General features: G+C 46.7%; 1 protein-coding gene across 6 annotated transcripts in view; it reads left to right on the top strand.

Annotated features, from left to right (window-relative positions):
• Positions 1-18604, top strand: part of LOC135050328 (beta-1,4-galactosyltransferase 4-like) — a 285428-nt gene that overhangs the window by 114724 nt on the left and 152100 nt on the right. For all 6 annotated transcript variants that reach the window (XM_063956756.1, XM_063956761.1, XM_063956759.1 and 3 more), the window contains exon 2: positions 13859-14299. In XM_063956756.1, the coding sequence (XP_063812826.1) occupies positions 14035-14299 (265 nt within the window). In that variant the 5' untranslated portion in view covers positions 13859-14034. The remainder of the gene's footprint in view (positions 1-13858; positions 14300-18604) is intronic.

An 18604-nucleotide genomic window follows, 5' to 3' on the forward strand; every position in this document is an offset into this window, starting at 1 on the left:
CTTTGAAGACAACTGCACCAAGAGCGTTGAATGAGGATATTAACCTGTAGATATTTCTTGTGATTTTATATAATTATTTGTTAAACCTGCATCCAAGAGAATGTTTAGGTAAGGATTCTTTATAATTGTGTTATTTTGGTTTTGTATTTATAGTCTGACACACTGCCTCAAACTGTCTAACATGCATATTGGTACATGTGCTGCCATTGATATGTGCAGATTGAGGTTTTAAATGTGAAATGTTTGGGGTCCTGTGAGATCACGGGGGTCCGTTGGAATAAACACCCCCACTGTCATAGTCTGGCTTTATAATAGCGCCACATAGCATGTAGTGTATAGCTATAGCATAGAGCAAGGATGGGGAACCTTCGGCCCTCCAGCTGTTGTTGAACTACACATCCCAGCATGCCCTGCAACAGTTTTAGCATGTCCAAAGAGCAAAACTGTAGCAAGGCATGCTGGTATGTGTAGTTCAACAACAGCTGGAGGGCCGAAGGTTTCCCATCCCTGGCATAGAGCATTGTTGGTTGGCCGCACCATGCGCTGAACATAGTAAATTAATTGCACATGTGCAGTTTTGCTGGAACGCACAGCTTAAATGCATGAGTTCCTGCCAGAGGACAGGAATTGAGCGGGACATGCGCAGTAGTGTGGAACGCACGCTGGGAATTCGGCCAGTCAAGTGTGTGACATCACATAAGCAAGCCACCATTTCTTGTTATACGCAATGGATATATAGCCATTTATTTGTGTCAGCTGGACTTTGTCTAGAGATTTTGTATTGAATACTGTAGATTATGTTACAGCCAGGGGTGTAGCGACGGTGGCACTGGGGGAGCTCAGGCTCCGGGCACCGAAAAAGTTAGAGGGCGCGCAGCTGCCTGAACCCTCCCTCCTATGCCCGCTATACCGCTGCCCACTGTACAGGCAGCTGCAGAGGAGGAGGAGCAGAGGGGGCGCACACTGACTCAGACACAGAGACTAGGTAGGGAACAGGGCAGACCAGAGGCAACAGCAGGAGACACTGACAGCCGGCACATACCAGAGCTCTGCTGCCCTTTTATATGTCTCACTGTGTGCTAGTAGCTGTGCAGCAAGGCTACTTCTGTCCTGCTACACCAGTCTTTGTCCACGCTGCTGCAGCACCTTTTTCTGCCCCAGCTGTTGAATCACCTCTCTCTGTCTCAGCTGCTGCAGCACCTCTTTATACCTTGGCTGCTGCACCACCTCTCTCTGCCCTGGCTGCTACAGCACCTCTTTCTACATTGATGCTGGAGCACCTCTGTCTGCCCTAGCTGCTGCTACAGCACATCTCACTGCATTAGAAGCTGCAGAGTAACCTGTATTTGCGGCTCTACTGTGGCATAACTTGTATAAGTGGCTCTATTGTGGTGTAACTTGTATAAGCGGCTCTACTGTGGTGTAATGTGTATAAGCGTCTCTACTGTGGTGTAACGTGTATAAGCGTCTCTACTGTGGTATAATGTGTATAAGCAGCTCTACTGTGTTGTGTAACGTGTATAGGGGGCTCTACTGTGGCATAACCTGTGTAAGTGGCTCTACTGTGGTATAACGTGTATAAGCGTCTCTACTGTGGTATAACGTGTATAAGCGTCTCTACTGTGGTGTAACGTGTATAAGCGACTCTACTGTGGTATAATGTGTATAAGCAGCTCTACTGTGTTGTGTAACGTGTATAGGGGGCTCTACTGTGGCATAACCTGTGTAAGTGGCTCTACTGTGGTATAACCTGTATAAGCTGCTCTAATGTGGTATAACATGTATAAGCGACTCTACTGTGGTATAATGTGTATAAGCAGCTCTACTGTGTTGTGTAATGTATATAGGGATAAGATAAGGTAAGGCACTATTGCGCTTCAAATTCCCTTTTCCTGCTATACCTGGCATGCAGGCTTACCAGAAGCTTGGTAATGTGCATACGCCGGCAGCTGCAGCTTTTATAAGTATAAGTGGCTCTACTGTGGCATAACCTGTATAAGCTGCTCTAATGTGGCGTAAAATGTATAAGCGACTCTACTGTGGTATAATGTGTATAAGCAGCTCTACTGTGTTGTGTAACGTATATAGGGGGCTCTACTGTGGCATAACCTGTATAAGTGGCTCTACTGTGGCATAACCTGTATAAGCTGCTCTACTGTGGTCTAATGTGTATAAGCGGCTCTAATGTGTTGTATAACGTGTATAAGGGGCTCTACTGAGTGGTGTAATGTGAACAACGGACAATACCATGCAGTGTAATGAGAATAACGGACAATACTGTGCGGTGTAATCGGAATTGGTACTGTTCTGTGGCCATCCCCTTTCCCCATGAAGGAGGAGGAAGGCACAATGTTAGAAACTTAGCTTTTTAGTTTTATTTGAGTTCATTTTCTTTTTAAAGTCGGTGGCTTAGCCCCTGGTTACAGGCGGCAAGCACTAACACTGTGGGGACAGAATAGAGGCTGGTACCCGAGACCCCACTCTCCTAGCCTCTGCAGAAGTCACCAAACTGTGAGCAGTCACTGGGGATCTGTATCCACCGGACCTAGCATCCGAGGAGGCATCCATTGGGATAAGATAAGGTAAGGCACTATTGCGCTGCAAATTCACGTTTCCTGCTATACCTGGCATGCAGGCTTACCAGAAGCTTAGTAATGTGCATACGCCGGCAGCTGCAGCTTTTCAACGCCAGCGACCGGACCGTCACAGTGCTGAGTGCCCGGGTAACCGGAAACAGGATCGCTGATGCTGCGGATTGTCGCTTACTTTAAGTGACGAGGAGTGTGTGTGTGTGTGTGTGTGTGTGTGTGTTATGGGGTGCACAGCTTGCAGGGGCACTCTTCCCCTCTTTCAAAAGATGGTGGCAGGCCAGGGATTTTATTCAAATCTTTTTTTTTTAGTGGTCAAACAAGGTTGCTCCTTTCCGTCCGGTTCTCAATTTAAGGTGGTTAAACCCTTACCTTCAGCTCCATGGAAGAGGGAGAATATTTGGCTTCCGTAGACTTCAAGCATGCCTGTCTACATATACCCATTTGGAAGGGACATCATCATCTACTGATATTTGCCTTGGGTCACTTGCACTTTTAGTTCCAAGCTCTGATTTTTGGTCTGTCAACAGCGCCCAGAGTCTTTACAAAGGTCATGGCATGATCTCTCTGCTTAGGGTATAACATTTGTACCCAAAAGCCTATCTGGATGATCTGCTGATCAAAGCTCCGTCAGTGACCCTGTTAAAGCAACATCTTCAGTTGATGCAGGACCCAATCCAGAATTTCGGGTGGATGGAAAACTTTCCCAAATCCAACCTAAGTCCTTTGCAAAGGATGGTGTTTCTGGGTCTTCTTTTCGACACTCTGTGTCAGAGGGTTTTTCTCCCACAAGAGAAGGTTCAGGATATCCAGTAAGGAGTGAGAACTGTTTTGTTACTTTCACAAGTCTCCATTCCCAGGACTATGCATGTGCTGGAAATGATGGTGGCATTCTTCAAAACAGTCCTGTTTTTCAGATTTCATACCAGGCCGCTGTAAAACCAACTGCTCCATTGTTGGTTGAAAACAGATGTTCGACTGGACAGGCAGATGTTAAGACTGTCACCATAGACTCGTTAGTCACTTCTTTGGAGGCTCTACAGCCCAAATTTGACCAGGGGGTTCCCTGCTGTCACGGAATTGAGTGATTGTCACCACAGATGCCGGCTTAACAGGCTGGGGCACGGTGGTGCAGTACAAGCATCTGCAATGGCAGTGGTCGGCTCAGGAATCCACACTTCCAATCAACATTCTGGAGTTGAGGGCGATTTGTTTGTCCGGGTTCAGTATGATTACCTACTGACACAATACCGATGGTCATAATTCCGACAGCCATTGACCTACAGTCAAAATGCCGACATGGTCAGAATACCGTCATTCATTATGCCGACATGTTCAAAATGCCGATATACAGGGGAGGGGTACTGGGGTGCACACCGGTAATGAGAGGTGCGACCCTGTGGAGACCTTTCAGTAGTACTGCATACAAAGAAAAAGGTTGCAGGAGCATAATTCAGACACTACCAATTTATTAATAATAATCATTGCAAAAAAATGTTGCATTTTGAGCGAGGTTCTTCACATAGTTATGTAACGGCTTGCCCACCGCGTCCAGGTAACCTCATTAGTCGGCCAAGTCCCTAACATTTTGGGGGGTACAAATCTAGGGAACGGGATACCCCAAAATGAAGCAGCTGAGTGACCTCAGGGCAACACTAAAGTGAAAAAGTATATAGTTAAAAAGTGAAAATAGGTTAGTGAGAGGCTGCTGAAAACAGCAGTGGTAAATCAGTGAGAGGTAACAAGGTGAGAAATAAAGTAGTGAGAGGTAAAGTAGTGAGAAGTGAAGGGAAATGAGTTACATTGAAATAAAACACACGATAGGGATGAAAGTAAATATGAAAAGTGTTAATATGTGTTGCTCCTGAGGCAAAACAGCCACAACAGTCCAGGGGGACCCACACCCCAGAAATCCACATCCATATCGTGTGTTTTGTTTCACTGTAACTAATTTCCTACCTTTACTTTTCACTACTTTACCTCTCACTACTTTATTTCTCACCTCGTTACCTCTCACTGATTAACCTCTGCTCCTTTCAGCAGCCTCTCTCGCTAACCTATTTTCACTTTTTCACTATGTATTTTCTTCACTTTAGTGTTGCCCTGGGGTCACTCCGCTGTTTCATTTTGGGGTGTCCCGTGCCCTAGATTTGTACCCCCCCAAAATGTTAGGGACTTGCCTGACTAATGAGGTCACCTGGACGCAGTGGGCAAGCCGTTACTTATGGCCATAACTATGCGCAGAACCTGCTAAAAATGCCGATATAGTCAGAATACCGAAATTTGAAATGCCAACATGTCAAAATACCGTCATGAGGTTTTTCTGTGTTTTTTCTACGTCGACATGGACACCGTCTAAGTGTTCCACGTCCCCTTGCATAGCTCGCTGTGCTCGGCATACTATGATATTCCCCCTCCAGGCCTACTGGTATGGTGTAGTATGAACAAGTCTGTTTTTTGGGCAAAAATTCCTTAAAAACGCATGTTGACATTTCAAATGTTGGCATTCTGACTATGTCTGCATTTTGATCATGTCTGCATAATAAATGTTGATATTTTGACCGTGTCGGTATTTTTACTGTTGGGACTATGACCGCCGGTATTGTATTCGTCTGTAAATCAACTGCTACCCGTTTGTTCTTGGTACAGGCCTAGTCCTTTCTGCAAGACCTACTGGTGCAGATCGAGACGGACAGTACCACAGCAGTGGCTTACTTGGATGTTCCACCTGGGATACCTATTTCCGCCTCTGGCCATGCGTCCTTGGGTCACTCAGCAGACCTATTGTGAAGCTCGGCCGGTCATTCTCATAGCGCCATACTGGTTCACCATTCTTCAGGACATGATGGCCGACGTTCCACTCCACCTTCCTCTACGTCTGAATCTGCTTCATCAAGGTCCATGTCTACACCCCAATTTGCATCAGTTGGCTTTGACGGCTTGGTTCTTGAAACCAATATCCTGAGAGCGAAAGGGTTTTCCCGTCCAGTTGTAGAGACCATGATCCAGACCCGGAAACCAGTTTCTTCCCGGGTCTAACATCGATTGTGGAAGTTACATATATCCTGATGTGAGCATCAAAAGTGGCACCCATAGATTTTTTGTGTCTGTCCATTTTTGCCCTATCACCAGGATGGTGCTTCGCATATCTTCTCTTAAGGGACAGGTATCAACCCTGTCTATCCTTTTTCAAAGGTGATTGGATAACATTCCAGAAGTCCAAACTTTCTTACAGGGTGTTCTCATATGCAACCACCTTGCGTCCCACCGGGCCCTCCTTGGGACTTAAATTTAGTGTTTGAAGCATTACAGAAGGCTCCTTTTGAGCCACTTGAATCTATGGAATTGTGTTAGCGAACTTAAAATTTTGTGTTTTTTTTAGCTACTTCTTCGGTCAGAAGAGTTTCTGAGTTGGCTGCTCTCTCCTGTAAGCCTCCTCTGCTCATATTTCATACGGATAGGGTGGTTTTATGCACAAAACCATAATTTCTTCAGAAGGTAGTGTTTAAATTTCACATGAACCAAGATATTGTCCTTCCAACATCCTTGACCCATTTGGATGTGGTTCGTGCTTTATGCGTTTATCTGGATTGTATGGCTTCTCTACGACGATTCTTTGTTGGTTTTAATGAATGCACCAATATGAGGTTGGCCAGCCTCTGAGGCATCTAGCACTAGATGGGTCACTTCGGCCAGTCATCAAATGTGACAGTTCCAGACGCCATTCGGGCACACTCGATTCGTGCTGTTGGGGCATTTTGGGCTGTGCGGCATGGCGTATCTGTGGAGCAGTGGTGCAGGGCAGCATCCTGGTCATCCGAACACACCTTCACTAGATTCTACAGCTTCCATACGTTTGGAGCGTGTGACGCCAATGTTGGAGGTAAGTTTCTGCGAGCAGCTGGTTCAGATGCTCCCACTCCCTGACTAGCTTACTTTGTGAAATCCCCCAGATAGATGATAGAGGAAATTGTATTTTTTTTATTTGCAGTAAAATCTCTTCCTCGATGTCCATCTGAGGTATGCTGAGCTCCCTTCCTGTTTGTCTGGTTTTCATACCAGTTTTGCGTATTATCATTGTAGATTGTCTGTCTCTCTGTCTGTCTGCCTGATGTAGTCCTAGTTCTTTTCATTCTTCGTCCGGGCAGCTCTGCTAAATGTAGACTGAGGGGCTACCGGAAGTTAGAGGGGTTATGTAGGGGAGGGAGTCAGCAGTAAAGGGGCTACCGGAAGTAAGAGGGGTTATGTAGGGAAGGGAGTCAGCAGTAAAGAGGCTGCCGGATGTAAGACGGGTTATGTAGTGGAGGGAGTCAGCAGTAAAAGGGCTGCTGGAAGTAAGAGGGGTTACGTAGGGGAGGGAGTCAGCAGTAAAGCGGCTGCCGGAAGTAAGAGGGGTTATGTAGGGAAGGGAGTCAGCAGTAAAGAGGCTGCCGGATGTAAGACGGGTTATGTAGTGGAGGGAGTCAGCAGTAAAAGGGCTGCTGGAAGTAAGAGGGGTTACGTAGGGGAGGGAGTCAGCAGTAAAGCGGCTGCCGGAAGTAAGAGGGGTTATGTAGGGGAGGGAGTCAGCAGTAAAGGGGCTGCCGGAAGTAAGAGGGGTTATGTAGGGGAGGGAGTCAGCAGTTAACTGTTTTAGTGCCAGACTGCAATGGTCATGTGAATAACCCAGAGTAATAGAGTGTCCCCAACACTTTGAGGATGGGTTTTTACGGTGAGTAAAAAATCCAATTTTTATCCTTTGTGTATAAAATAAATCTCATAAAGAAAAATAATAAATTCCTTAGAAATTTTTACCTTTCACTTTTTTTTTTGCCTTTCCCTCCTCAGTTATAAAAAAAAAGTTTTTATGATCTTGTTGAATAGTTATTATATTTACAGATAAGTAACAGTGATTAAATGCTACTATGATAAAGTTTATGGCCTGGGATGACTAACTTTCATTACTCCATAAACACCCTGTTACACTGACTCATACAGGAGTGCAGAACTGCATTTTATAGATAACAGAGGGGGTGATTCAGAGCTGATCGTAGATGTGTGATAAATTTAGCACATCTACGATCATTTTCTCTGACGTGGGGAGACACCCAGCACAGGGCTAGTCCGCCCCACTTGTCAAGCCCTGCTCCCCCTCCCTCCCCCCCCCCCCCCCCCCCCGGCACGGGTGCGAAATCATTGCATGGTGGCGTTGCTTTTGCACCCGCCAAGTAGCTCGCTACCTGCGCAACTTAGCTGCGCTGGCAGGTGGCTACACACAGATGCCGTGGCCCGCCCCCACAACAGTCCGGACACGCCTGCGTTCTTCGGACCGCGCCTCACCAACAGCATTCTAATGCCGTTGACACGCCCCCTCCCGCGCCGCGACCACCTCTGCCTGTCAATCAAGCAGAGGCGATCGCAGCCCTGAGATGCTTTTAGCATCTCACTGGGACTTACTGGGTGCGCGTGCACACTCCACAAAAGCCTCCAGAGTGCGATCACTGCCGTTGCACATTGACACTTCTTTACTGAATATGTGAAACATTGTCTCCTGGCCTCCATTTACCATCTTGCAAAAAAGTGGTTGGGTATGACCTCTTCCCTGGTAGTCCAGCGGTGACTTATCTGTTCCCGACAGCTGCAGATGCTCAATGCAATGCGAAAAGGGCGCACGAGTAGACTGTGCTGATTCATTTGATATGGCACTTGTATATCTGTGTGCAACTGAGTCTCTATACAACTTCAACAATACAAGTTCGGTTGTGCTCCGTACACAGACTCACACACAATATACAAGTGTCATACATTAATCAGCACAGTCTCCTGGTGCGTGCTAGTTGCATTGTATTGCGACTAAGATGCATTTTCAGCAATGAAAGATGTCGGACGTTAGCAGAGTTGCACGGGACCTGCTGGCTCTCTCACGCCAGGCATCTCGCGCTGCATGTCGTATTGAGGCTAGATGTATGAGGACACATCTCTACTGAACTATTTGGCTGTGTAAAATACATTAAACGTCTCACTTGCCAGAACAATGTTCACCAGGGGCCGGATGTAATGCCGAGTTCGGCGTCTGTGCGGGAATCACAAAACCATGGTTTGTAAGTGATTGCCCCTTTAAAAAAACGTCTGAGTTGGGCCGGCATCCCGCACAGCTGCTGAACTCAGGCGGCATTACATATACGGCCCCAGCAGTCTGTTCTCTCATCCCAAGGTTTAAAAAAAAACTTGCATAAGTTATCAACCAGTGGGAGAGCACTTGGTAAAGATGAACCATCCTGCAAACTCTCTTGCATTCTGATTGGCCATGCTTCTCCTCCAACCAGAATTGTAGATTGGAGTTCTACAGTTTGAAATTCAATGCATTTACAGACTTGGAAGTGAGACCAGGGGGTCTGGATAAAATAATCAACTAGTAATGTTTTCTGGAACAATTTACTGTTAGAATTAATCTCTTAGGTAGGTCCCTGCCTCGTTAATATCTCTTTGAGTGCGAGATGTATGTGTATATATTATATTTTCTCCCTTCCAGTTTCTCTGTGGGCTTTGTTATTTTTGTATTTTACTCTGATTGGCACATTATCTCACTGCACTATAGATATTATACAATACTGGTCTCCCATATTCTAAATGCTTGGAACCAGATTTTTTTGGGGGATTATTTGCATACCATAATGAGATCTTGGAGATGGGATCCCCCACTGGAAGCAATTTGACGCGTGGACTTCCTCCTGATATACCTGCAATGCCAATTGTCTACCAGTTGTGCGGTGGCCCAGGGACATACTCATTACTGGTTTGGGCAGCAGTGGGCCCCTCAGTCCCCAGGGGCCCTGATGCAATGCACCTGCTGCACCAATGGCAGCTCCGCCTCTGCCCACATCTATATACTAGATATAAATGCAACAAAATGAAACACAGTCAATGCACTGAAAACACCAAAGTATCTACTTGCCGTTCTAGTGGCAAGTCAGAGTGGCGCGCATTCTGGCGATGTGTATAGAAAATGACACGGCTTTGGTTTTGGGAGCAACTGAAACATCTGCTGATCCTTCCGCTAAGCATCTTCAGAGGGTCAGCATACTAACTAATGTGGCTGCCGATCGCAGAGTTCACAAGGAAAGACAACAACCATACCATAATGAGATCTTGGAGATGGGACCCCCCACTGGGGGGACATAGGGGGATTTGCGTATTCAGTCTCCCTATGTCCCCCCAGTGGCTCCATGGGATCTATCTGTTGTGCTGAAAGCCCTGCAGAGTCTCCATTTGAACCTCTTGAATCGGTGGACCTTAAATACGGTCCTGTTCTTGTTGGCTATTGCCTCTGCAAGACGGGTGTCGGAATTAGGTGCTCTGTCCTGTCTTCCACCCTTTCTGATGACCTTCTGATTCTGTCAAATTCTCACAAAGTCATCCTCAGTCATCTGCAACTGACTGTGAATTTCCTGCTAGCCCATGGATGGCTAATAAATTGGAAGAAGTCCTCGCTGGTCCCAGCTCAAAGCGTGGTGCACCTAGGGGTACTCTTGGACACACACTGTCAGAGACTGTTCCTGTTTCCAGACAAGATCCTGAAACTCCAGGAAAGTATAAAGCGCTTCCTTCATTATCCCAGAGTATCTATACACTTGGCGATGCAAGTACTTGGCCTGATGGTGTTGTCCTTCGACATGGTGGTGTACACTCAATTTCACTCTCGCCCTTTGCAACGGTTGATCCTATCAAAGTGGGACGGCCTACCTCATCAGATCAGATACCAGATGGTCTCGTTGACTGCGGAGGTTCGTCTGTCGCTGTCCTGGTGGCTTCAGGACCAGCAATTGTGCAGGAGACATCCATTCTGGATCCCCAACTGGGTCCTTCTAACAACGGACGCCAGTCTGAGGGGCTGGGCAGCGGTTTTGGAGCGCCCTCGTTTCAAGGTAGTTGGACTAAGGAGAAATCACTCCTTCCGATAAACATTCTGGAGCTGTGTTCAATGCACTGACACTCGCCCTGCCTCTGGTACGGAACAGGCCTGTTCAGGTACAGTCAGACAACGCCACCACGGTGACATACTTAAACCATCAGAGAGGCACTTGAAGCCGCATGGCAATGTTGGAAGTGTCCAAAATCCTTTGTTGGGTGGAACGACATCTACCAGCCATATCGGCGGTGTTCATTCCGGACGTCCTGAACTGGGAAGCGGATTTTTTTCAGTCACCAGGACGTTCACTCCGGAGAGAGAGTGGAACCTTCATTCCGAAGTCTTCCTGTGGGGTCTGTCGTCAGAGCGTCCCCTTTCTGCTTCCTCCGCATCATTACCTTCTCGTACAGGGCCCTTGTCTCTACCCGGACCTGGCCAGACTGGCTTTGACGGCGTGGCTCTTGAAGCATCACTCTTGAGGGCCAAAGGATTTACTGAGGCGGTTATTCAAACAATGCTGAAGGCCCATTTACAGAGTTTGGCATGCGTATTTCACCTGGGGTGCTGATATGAAATATGACACTGGTAGATTTGACTTCCAGAATTCTGGCTTTTCTACAAAGAGGCTTGGACTTAGGTCTTCATCTGGCCTCCCTCAAGGTTCACATATCTGCCTTGTCGGTTTGGTTTGGTTTCAATGCAAGATTGCCGCTATACCTGATGTGCATACATTCACTTAGGGGGATTTGCGTATTCAGCCTCCCTATGTCCCCCCAGTGGCTCCATGGGATCTATCTGTTGTGCTGAAAGCCCTGCAAGAGTCTCCATTTGAACATCTTGAATCGGTGGACCTTTAAATAACGGCCAAGGTCCTGTTCTTGTTGGCTATTGCCTCTGCAAGGCGGGTGTCGGACTTAGACGCTCTGTCCTGTCTTCCACCCTTTCTGATTTTTCACCATGACCGGGCAGTTCTACGGACTCGTCCTGGTTATTTGCCTAAGGTGGTGTCATCATTTCACCTTAACCAAGAGATTGTGGTTCCGGCCTTTATCTCTTCGGACTTGTCAACTAAACAACATTCTTTGGATGTGGTAAGGGCTCTCCTTGTCTTTGATGATAGGACTGCCTCTATTAGGCGGTCGGATGTCCTCTTTGTCCAGTTTGGTTTCCAAAAATGTGGCTGGCATGCGAACAAGCAGATTAGAATGGTGATTGCACATGCATATGTGCAATATGGACTCCCAGCTCCTGCTGTGATTAAGGCCCATTCTACTCGGTCTGTTGGAAAGTACACAGGGTTCCACAGGGTGCTCTCCCGGATGCACCTAACTTCTTTGGGTTTGTATGGCATCAGCCACTGGTACCTTCTCCTGTCGTGAGAATTTGTTCTTATGTGACTAACATCTGCCTTCTCTCTTGCCTGCTCCTGCATTGGACTGTTTATCAAAATTGAGCTTTCAGTGCCTGGAGGCGGTGTTATGGAGGAGGCCCCTATGCATCCTGGGACAGCTAAAGCTTTACCTGTTGGTGCCTCTGGATCAAGATCTACTTTACACCCCAGATGTTTACCCGTGGAACCCTGTGTACTTCGCAGAAAGAGAAATAACAATGGTAAGTCTACCATAACTCTCCTTTTTTCCCTTCTTTTGCTATCCAGACTTCCAGTGGGACTTGGCCTCTAATCCCTCCCTTTTGTGGTCAGAGAGGCTATGAAGTCTATTGGACGCCTGATTTATAAACCTAATAAACAGCCCCTCGCGTTCCATCAGGCTGGTGACAGGTAGGAGGTTCTAGCTCCCTATCCCTTTGCATATTTTCAGGTTCAACATTGGTCATGTTGTTCGTAATTTCTCATAGTTGTATTGGGATAATCCTCTGGAACACTCTTTTGTCCCAGATATAAAGCTATTTGCCTTCATTATACTTTCCTCCGTGATAACCTAGATTATACTAAAATCCAGTCAGGCCTGCCTAAGTGGTTGCAGTGTTTCCCGAATGTAACAGTAGACAGTATGCTGAGAGACCTTGCTGACTCCTTTCCTCACCTCCCTGCCTGCAAGCTTTTTATAGGGAGCTGTTGTTAAATATAGAACATCGGGATTTTTAATGGGCTCTTCCTCCTCGTTGTGGTGAGGATAATGGAGGTCTGTATAATTGTTTATGGTCTTGCCCTTTAGATAGAGCGTTTTGGCTTCACAGGCTGCTTTGAAGCATTTGGTCAATTTTCCATCCTTTACTTCCAAATGGGTCATATTGGAGATTCTGCTTCAGGACCTGCGGATGTCACGTGGCCGTCGGAAGCTCCAACTTGATCTGAGTGCAGCCGCTGAAAAGACCACACTGCTAGTGTGGATTCAGCCGGGAATGCCTCCTTTCTCTCTTTTTAAGGAAAAATGATTTTATTTGTTTAGGATGGATTGACTGGAATCTTCTTTGGCTAAAGAATCTAACGTCACAAACTTTTTTTTAATGTCTTGGAAAGTTACATAGCTATACTCCCGTTGCAGACACAACTAGGGTGGCCAATCCCGGGCCATTTTTTTAAATCCTGGGAATCGGGATTGAAAAATGATCAGTCCTGGGATACCCGGGATTGGCTGTTTTTCAATGTCCTCTCCTTCCCCCCCCCCCCCCTTCATGCCCTGACCAGCCCAGATAACTCGCCTTAATCTGGACGGGAGGGAGGGCGGGCCACTTGCTGTGACGTCTGATGGCAGGGCATCTGTGAAGTCCGACGGGTGGGCAGCTGGCTGCGCAGCGTGACCTCTGACTTCACGTCATGCTGTGCAGTGCGCACAGCCGGGGCGAGGGGGAGCTGAGCAGGGGGAGCCGGGCAGCACCTGAGCCCCCTGGGGACACTCAACGCTACCCGACATAGAAAAAATAAAGTGGTGGCCAATACTGAAAACCCCGGGACTGGAAGCTCCAATCCCCGGATTGAATCCCAGCCAATTTTAGGCCAGGATCCCGATCCCGGGATTGGTCACACTAGACACAACGCTTGCTTATCCAGTGCTTTTCATCTACATCATGGTACTCGGTACGCCTAGTAGATAATTACCCTCCTGTATCATTATTGGGGGTCTCCTGGTCTGCACAGCAATGTTATCTTACTTTAGGTTTTCTATTCATTTCACTTTGGGAATTTTATTTCTGGACTAGGTTTGTGTTTGGCACATTTTATTCTTTGCCTGGGCATATGTTCTTTACATGATTTATACATAGGGTATGCTCACATGTTCTTTGTCTCTACGTTCTTATCATTGTACACTGTGTTATTGGAAAAATATATTTATTGCCAAGGCAGTTTCCATTTTCTGTATGGATGTTACACTGAAGAAACCATTACGCCACTGATAAAGTGCACCTCTCTCCTCCCCAGGTCCGTTTTCCTGTGTGATGGGCATAAGCCGTGACTCCCGCACACGGATGGATTGCTGAGGCTTCGCCTATGCGGGAGGAGGATGAGAGGACGTGACCGACACAACACTACTCTCCCATTTCTGCTCTGCGCAGTGTTTGGTCGTGTGACTTGTTCCTATCAGGCAGGATCCAACAATGGGAATAAGCAATGCTGCAGGAAACCTGTTCTGCAAGATCAAGTTTTTGCTGTTAGTCGCTGTGTGCTTAATACTGGTTAGCTGGGCCAGCTTTTACCTGAGGGACAGAACACACAGCTCCCCAAGATACAAGTTTGCAGCTGATTATTTTTGGGGGCGTCAGTCATGTGATGAGAAGACTGAAGACAAAGCAATCCCAGTTGTTGTGGAAGATACCACCAAAAAGGATTTAAAAAGTTGCCCGGCCCTGTCACCTTATCTAAGTGAGTTATTGCTGCTTTGTTGTGTGTGGTTCTGATTCATTTCTATGGGTTACACGGATACAGCACTGCTATATATACAAGCACATTAGGAGGCTATTGTAGGAGCGGTTATTTATGTTTTTACTCAATACAGGCTGCACAAATTATAACTATTCAGCATGGTATTAAAAAGAGGGGAGCAATTGCTCACACAGCACAGCCTATCCAGTCTAGGAACCAGTGACATCACTGAGAGTGCAGCCTATCCAGTCTAGGAACCAGTGACATCACTGAGAGTGCAGCCTATCCAGTCTAGGAACCAGTGACATCACTGAGAATGCAGCCTATCCAGTCTAGGAACCAGCGACATCACTGAGAATGCAGCCTATCCAGTCTAGGAACCAGCGACATCACTGAGAATGCAGCCTATCCAGTCTAGGAACCAGTGACATCATTGAGAGTGCAGCCTGTCCAGTCACTAGGAACCAGTGACATCACTGAGAGTGCAGCCTATCCAGTCTAGGAACCAGTGACATCACTGAGAGTGCAGCCTATCCAGTCTAGGAACCAGTGACATCACAGAGTGCAGCCTATCTAGTCTAGGAACCAGTGACATCACTGAGAGTGCAGCCTATCCAGTCTAGGAACCAGTGACATCACTGAGAGTGCAGCCTATCCAGTCTAGGAACCAGTGACATCACTGAGAGTGCAGCCTATCCAGTCTAGGAACCAGTGACATCACTGAGACTGCAGCCTATCCAGTCTAGGAACCAGTGACATCACTGAGAGTGCAGCCTATCCAGTCTAGGAACCAGTGACATCACCGAGAGTGCAGCCTATCCAGTCTAGGAACCAGTGACATCACTGAGAGTGCAGCCTATCCAGTCTAGGAACCAGTGACATCACTGAGAGTGCAGCCTATCCAGTCTAGGAACCAGTGACATCACTGAGAGTGCAGCCTATCCAGTCTAGGAACCAGTGACATCACTGAGCGTGCAGCCTATCCAGTCTAGGAACCAGTAACATCACTGAGAGTGCAGCCTATCCAGTCTAGGAACCAGTGACATCACTGAGAGTGCATCCTATTCATTCACTAGGAAATAGTGACATCACTGAGAATACAGCCTACCCAGTCACTAGGAACCAGTGACATCACTGAAATGCAGCCTATCCAGTCACTAGGAACCAGTGACATCACTGAAATGCAGCCTAACCATTCACTAGGAACCAGTGACATCACTTAGTATGCAGACTATCCATTCACTAGGAACCAGTGACACCACTGGCTCCTAGAGAATGGATAGGCTGCATTCTTAGTGATGTCACTAGCTCCTAGAGAATGGATAGGCTGCATTCTCAGCGATGTCACTGGCTCCTAGAGAATGGATAGGCTGCATTCTCAATGATGTCACTGGCTCCTAGAGAATGGATAGACTGCATTCTCAGTGATGTCGCTGGCTCCTAGAGAATGGATAGGTTGCATTCTCTGTGACATCACATTATATGTGCAACAATCTGAAATCAGGTACATCCTAGCTAAGCAGCCAATAAATGCCAAAGTGACCAGCATTGGGCCCACTACCCATTTAAAATATTCTTCTACTCAGGTTACATTTGTGGCCATAACACGCACCAGTGAAATGCCTATCTAATTCCATACAGCCCCTTTGTTACAGTGTATCATGGATAGCAAGTTGCCCTATTTTGCTGTCAGTAAACTTGACAACAATCAACACCCATAAACAGCGCTCATTACTTGTGTTACTTTCTTCTTTTGTGGACTATTTTACTTCCAGCAACCAAACATCCTGCCGGGCCCACCCAGATATTACATATGTAATGTGACTTTGAGGACAGTAAATATTTATCCATGTCCATAAACCCATTTTATTAATGATTAGCTGTTACACCAAAGTAAATAGATAATTAATTACATATATATTGGCTACTTGCCTTAACGTTTAATCTGAATGAGTCGGAATGTACGCCATATATACGCGGGTGTCCAGATGCTTAATAACTGAACGCCACTCAGCGTATGTCCTCCTGAACATTTTATCTTGTGCTAATTGTCTCAATAAATGGTGGATGTATTCCCAAACATTACATAACCTAACATGGGTGAGTTCCACCCCTAGGGATTCTCAATCACTGTCAGTAATTGCCTGTTAATGACAACTCCCACTGTGTAGTGGGCAGGTAACTCACTACAGGTTGAGTATCCCTTATCCAAAATGCTTGGGACCAGAAGTATTTTGGATATCGGATTTTTCCATATTTTGGAATAATTGAATACCATAATGATATATCATGGCGATGGGACCTAAATCTAAGCACAGAATGCATTTATGTTTCATATACACCTTATACACACAGCCTGAAGATAATTTTAGCCAATATTTTTTATAACTTTGGGCATTAAGCAAAGTGTATCTACATTCACACAATTCATTTATGTTTCATATACACCTTATACACACAGCCTGAAGGTCATTTAATACAATATTTTTAATAACTGTGTGTATTAAACAAAGTTTGTGTACATTGAGCCATCAAAAAACAAAAGTTTCACTATCTCATTCTCACTCAAAAAGTCCGTATTTCGGAATATTCCGTATTTCGGATATTTGGATATGGGATACTCAACCTGTACCACTATTTGGCTCCGATGGTCCACCATTGCCTAGAACTGCTCGTTCCACACATGCTCTACCACTGACACTTGCAACCGCCTACTTTCATCTATGAGTGGACACGCTGCTGCAAAACTTTCTGGGTAGTGTTTGCTGTTTCCCACTGGTCTCTCACTGTATTTTGGTATCTCAACTAGCATCCTGAATATTGTCTATTATATTATATTTAGATATAGATGAATTCAGGAATATAAATATATCACTTTATATAGTTCCAATAACCAGGCACTTCATTTTACAGTTTAACTCACAGGTTCTCAAACTCGGTCCTCAGGACCCCACACGGTCCATGTTTTGCAGGTCACCTGTAGATTTACAAAATGTCACAGTTGGTGATACATAGTGCACCTGCTGGGTGACCTGGAAAATGTGAACCGTGTGGGGTCCTGAGGACCGAGTTTGAGAACCACTGGTTTAACTTATTTTACTTTCTCTGACGTCCTAAGTGGATGCTGGGACTCCGTAAGGACCATGGGGAATAGCGGCTCCGCAGGAGACTGGGCACAACTAAAAGAAAGCTTTAGGTCTAGCTGGTGTGCACTGGCTCCTCCCTCTATGACCCTCCTCCAGACTTCAGTTAGAATCTTGTGCCCGGCTGAGCTGGATGCACACTAGGGGCTCTCCTGAGCTCCTAGAAAAGAAAGTATATTTTAGGTTTTTTATTTTCAGTGAGATCTGCTGGCAACAGACTCACTGCTACGAGGGACTAAGGGGAGAAGAAGCGAACCTACCTGCTTGCAGCTAGCTTGGGCTTCTTAGGCTACTGGACACCATTAGCTCCAGAGGGATCGAATACAGGACCCGACCTCGATCGTCCGGTCCCGGAGCCGCGCCGCCGTCCCCCTTACAGAGCCAGAAGCAAGAAGATGGTCCTGAAAATCGGCGGCAGAAGACTTCGGACTTCAACAAGGTAGCGCACTGCAGCTGTGCGCCATTGCTCCTCATGCACACCTCACACTCCGGTCACTGATGGGTGCAGTGCGCTGGGGGGGGCGCCCTGAGCAGCAATATTAACACCTTGGCTGGCAAAAAAAATCACAATATATAGTCCTAGAGGCTATATATGTGAAAAATACCCCTGCCAGAGATCCATAAAAAAGCGGGAGAAAGTCCGCCGAAAAAGGGGCGGGGCTATCTTCCTCGGCACACTGGCGCCATTTTTCCCTCACAGCTCCGCTGGAAGGATCGCTCCCAGGCTCTCCCCTGCAGTTTCAAGACTACAAAGGGTAAAAAAGAGAGGGGGGCACTAAATTTAGGCGCAGCAGTATATATATAAGCAGCTATAAGGGAAAATCACTCGGTTATAGTGTTCATCCCTGTGTTATATAGCGCTCTGGTGTGTGCTGGCATACTCTCTCTCTGTCTCCCCAAAGGGCTTTGTGGGGTCCTGTCCTCTGTCAGAGCATTCCCTGTGTGTGTGCGGTGTGTCGGTACGGCTGTGTCGACATGTTTGATGAGGAGGCTTATGTGGAGGCGGAGCAGATGCTGATAAATGTGATGTCACCCCCTGCGGGGCCGACACCTGAGTGGATGGACTTGTGGAAGGACTTACGTGAAAGTGTCAACTCCTTACATAAAAGGTTTGACGACATACCAAATATGGGACAGCCGGCTTCTCAGCCTGTGCCTGCCC

The sequence above is a fragment of the Pseudophryne corroboree genome, chromosome 2, assembly GCF_028390025.1.
Source record: "Pseudophryne corroboree isolate aPseCor3 chromosome 2, aPseCor3.hap2, whole genome shotgun sequence".
Taxonomy (NCBI): Eukaryota; Metazoa; Chordata; class Amphibia; order Anura; family Myobatrachidae; genus Pseudophryne; species Pseudophryne corroboree.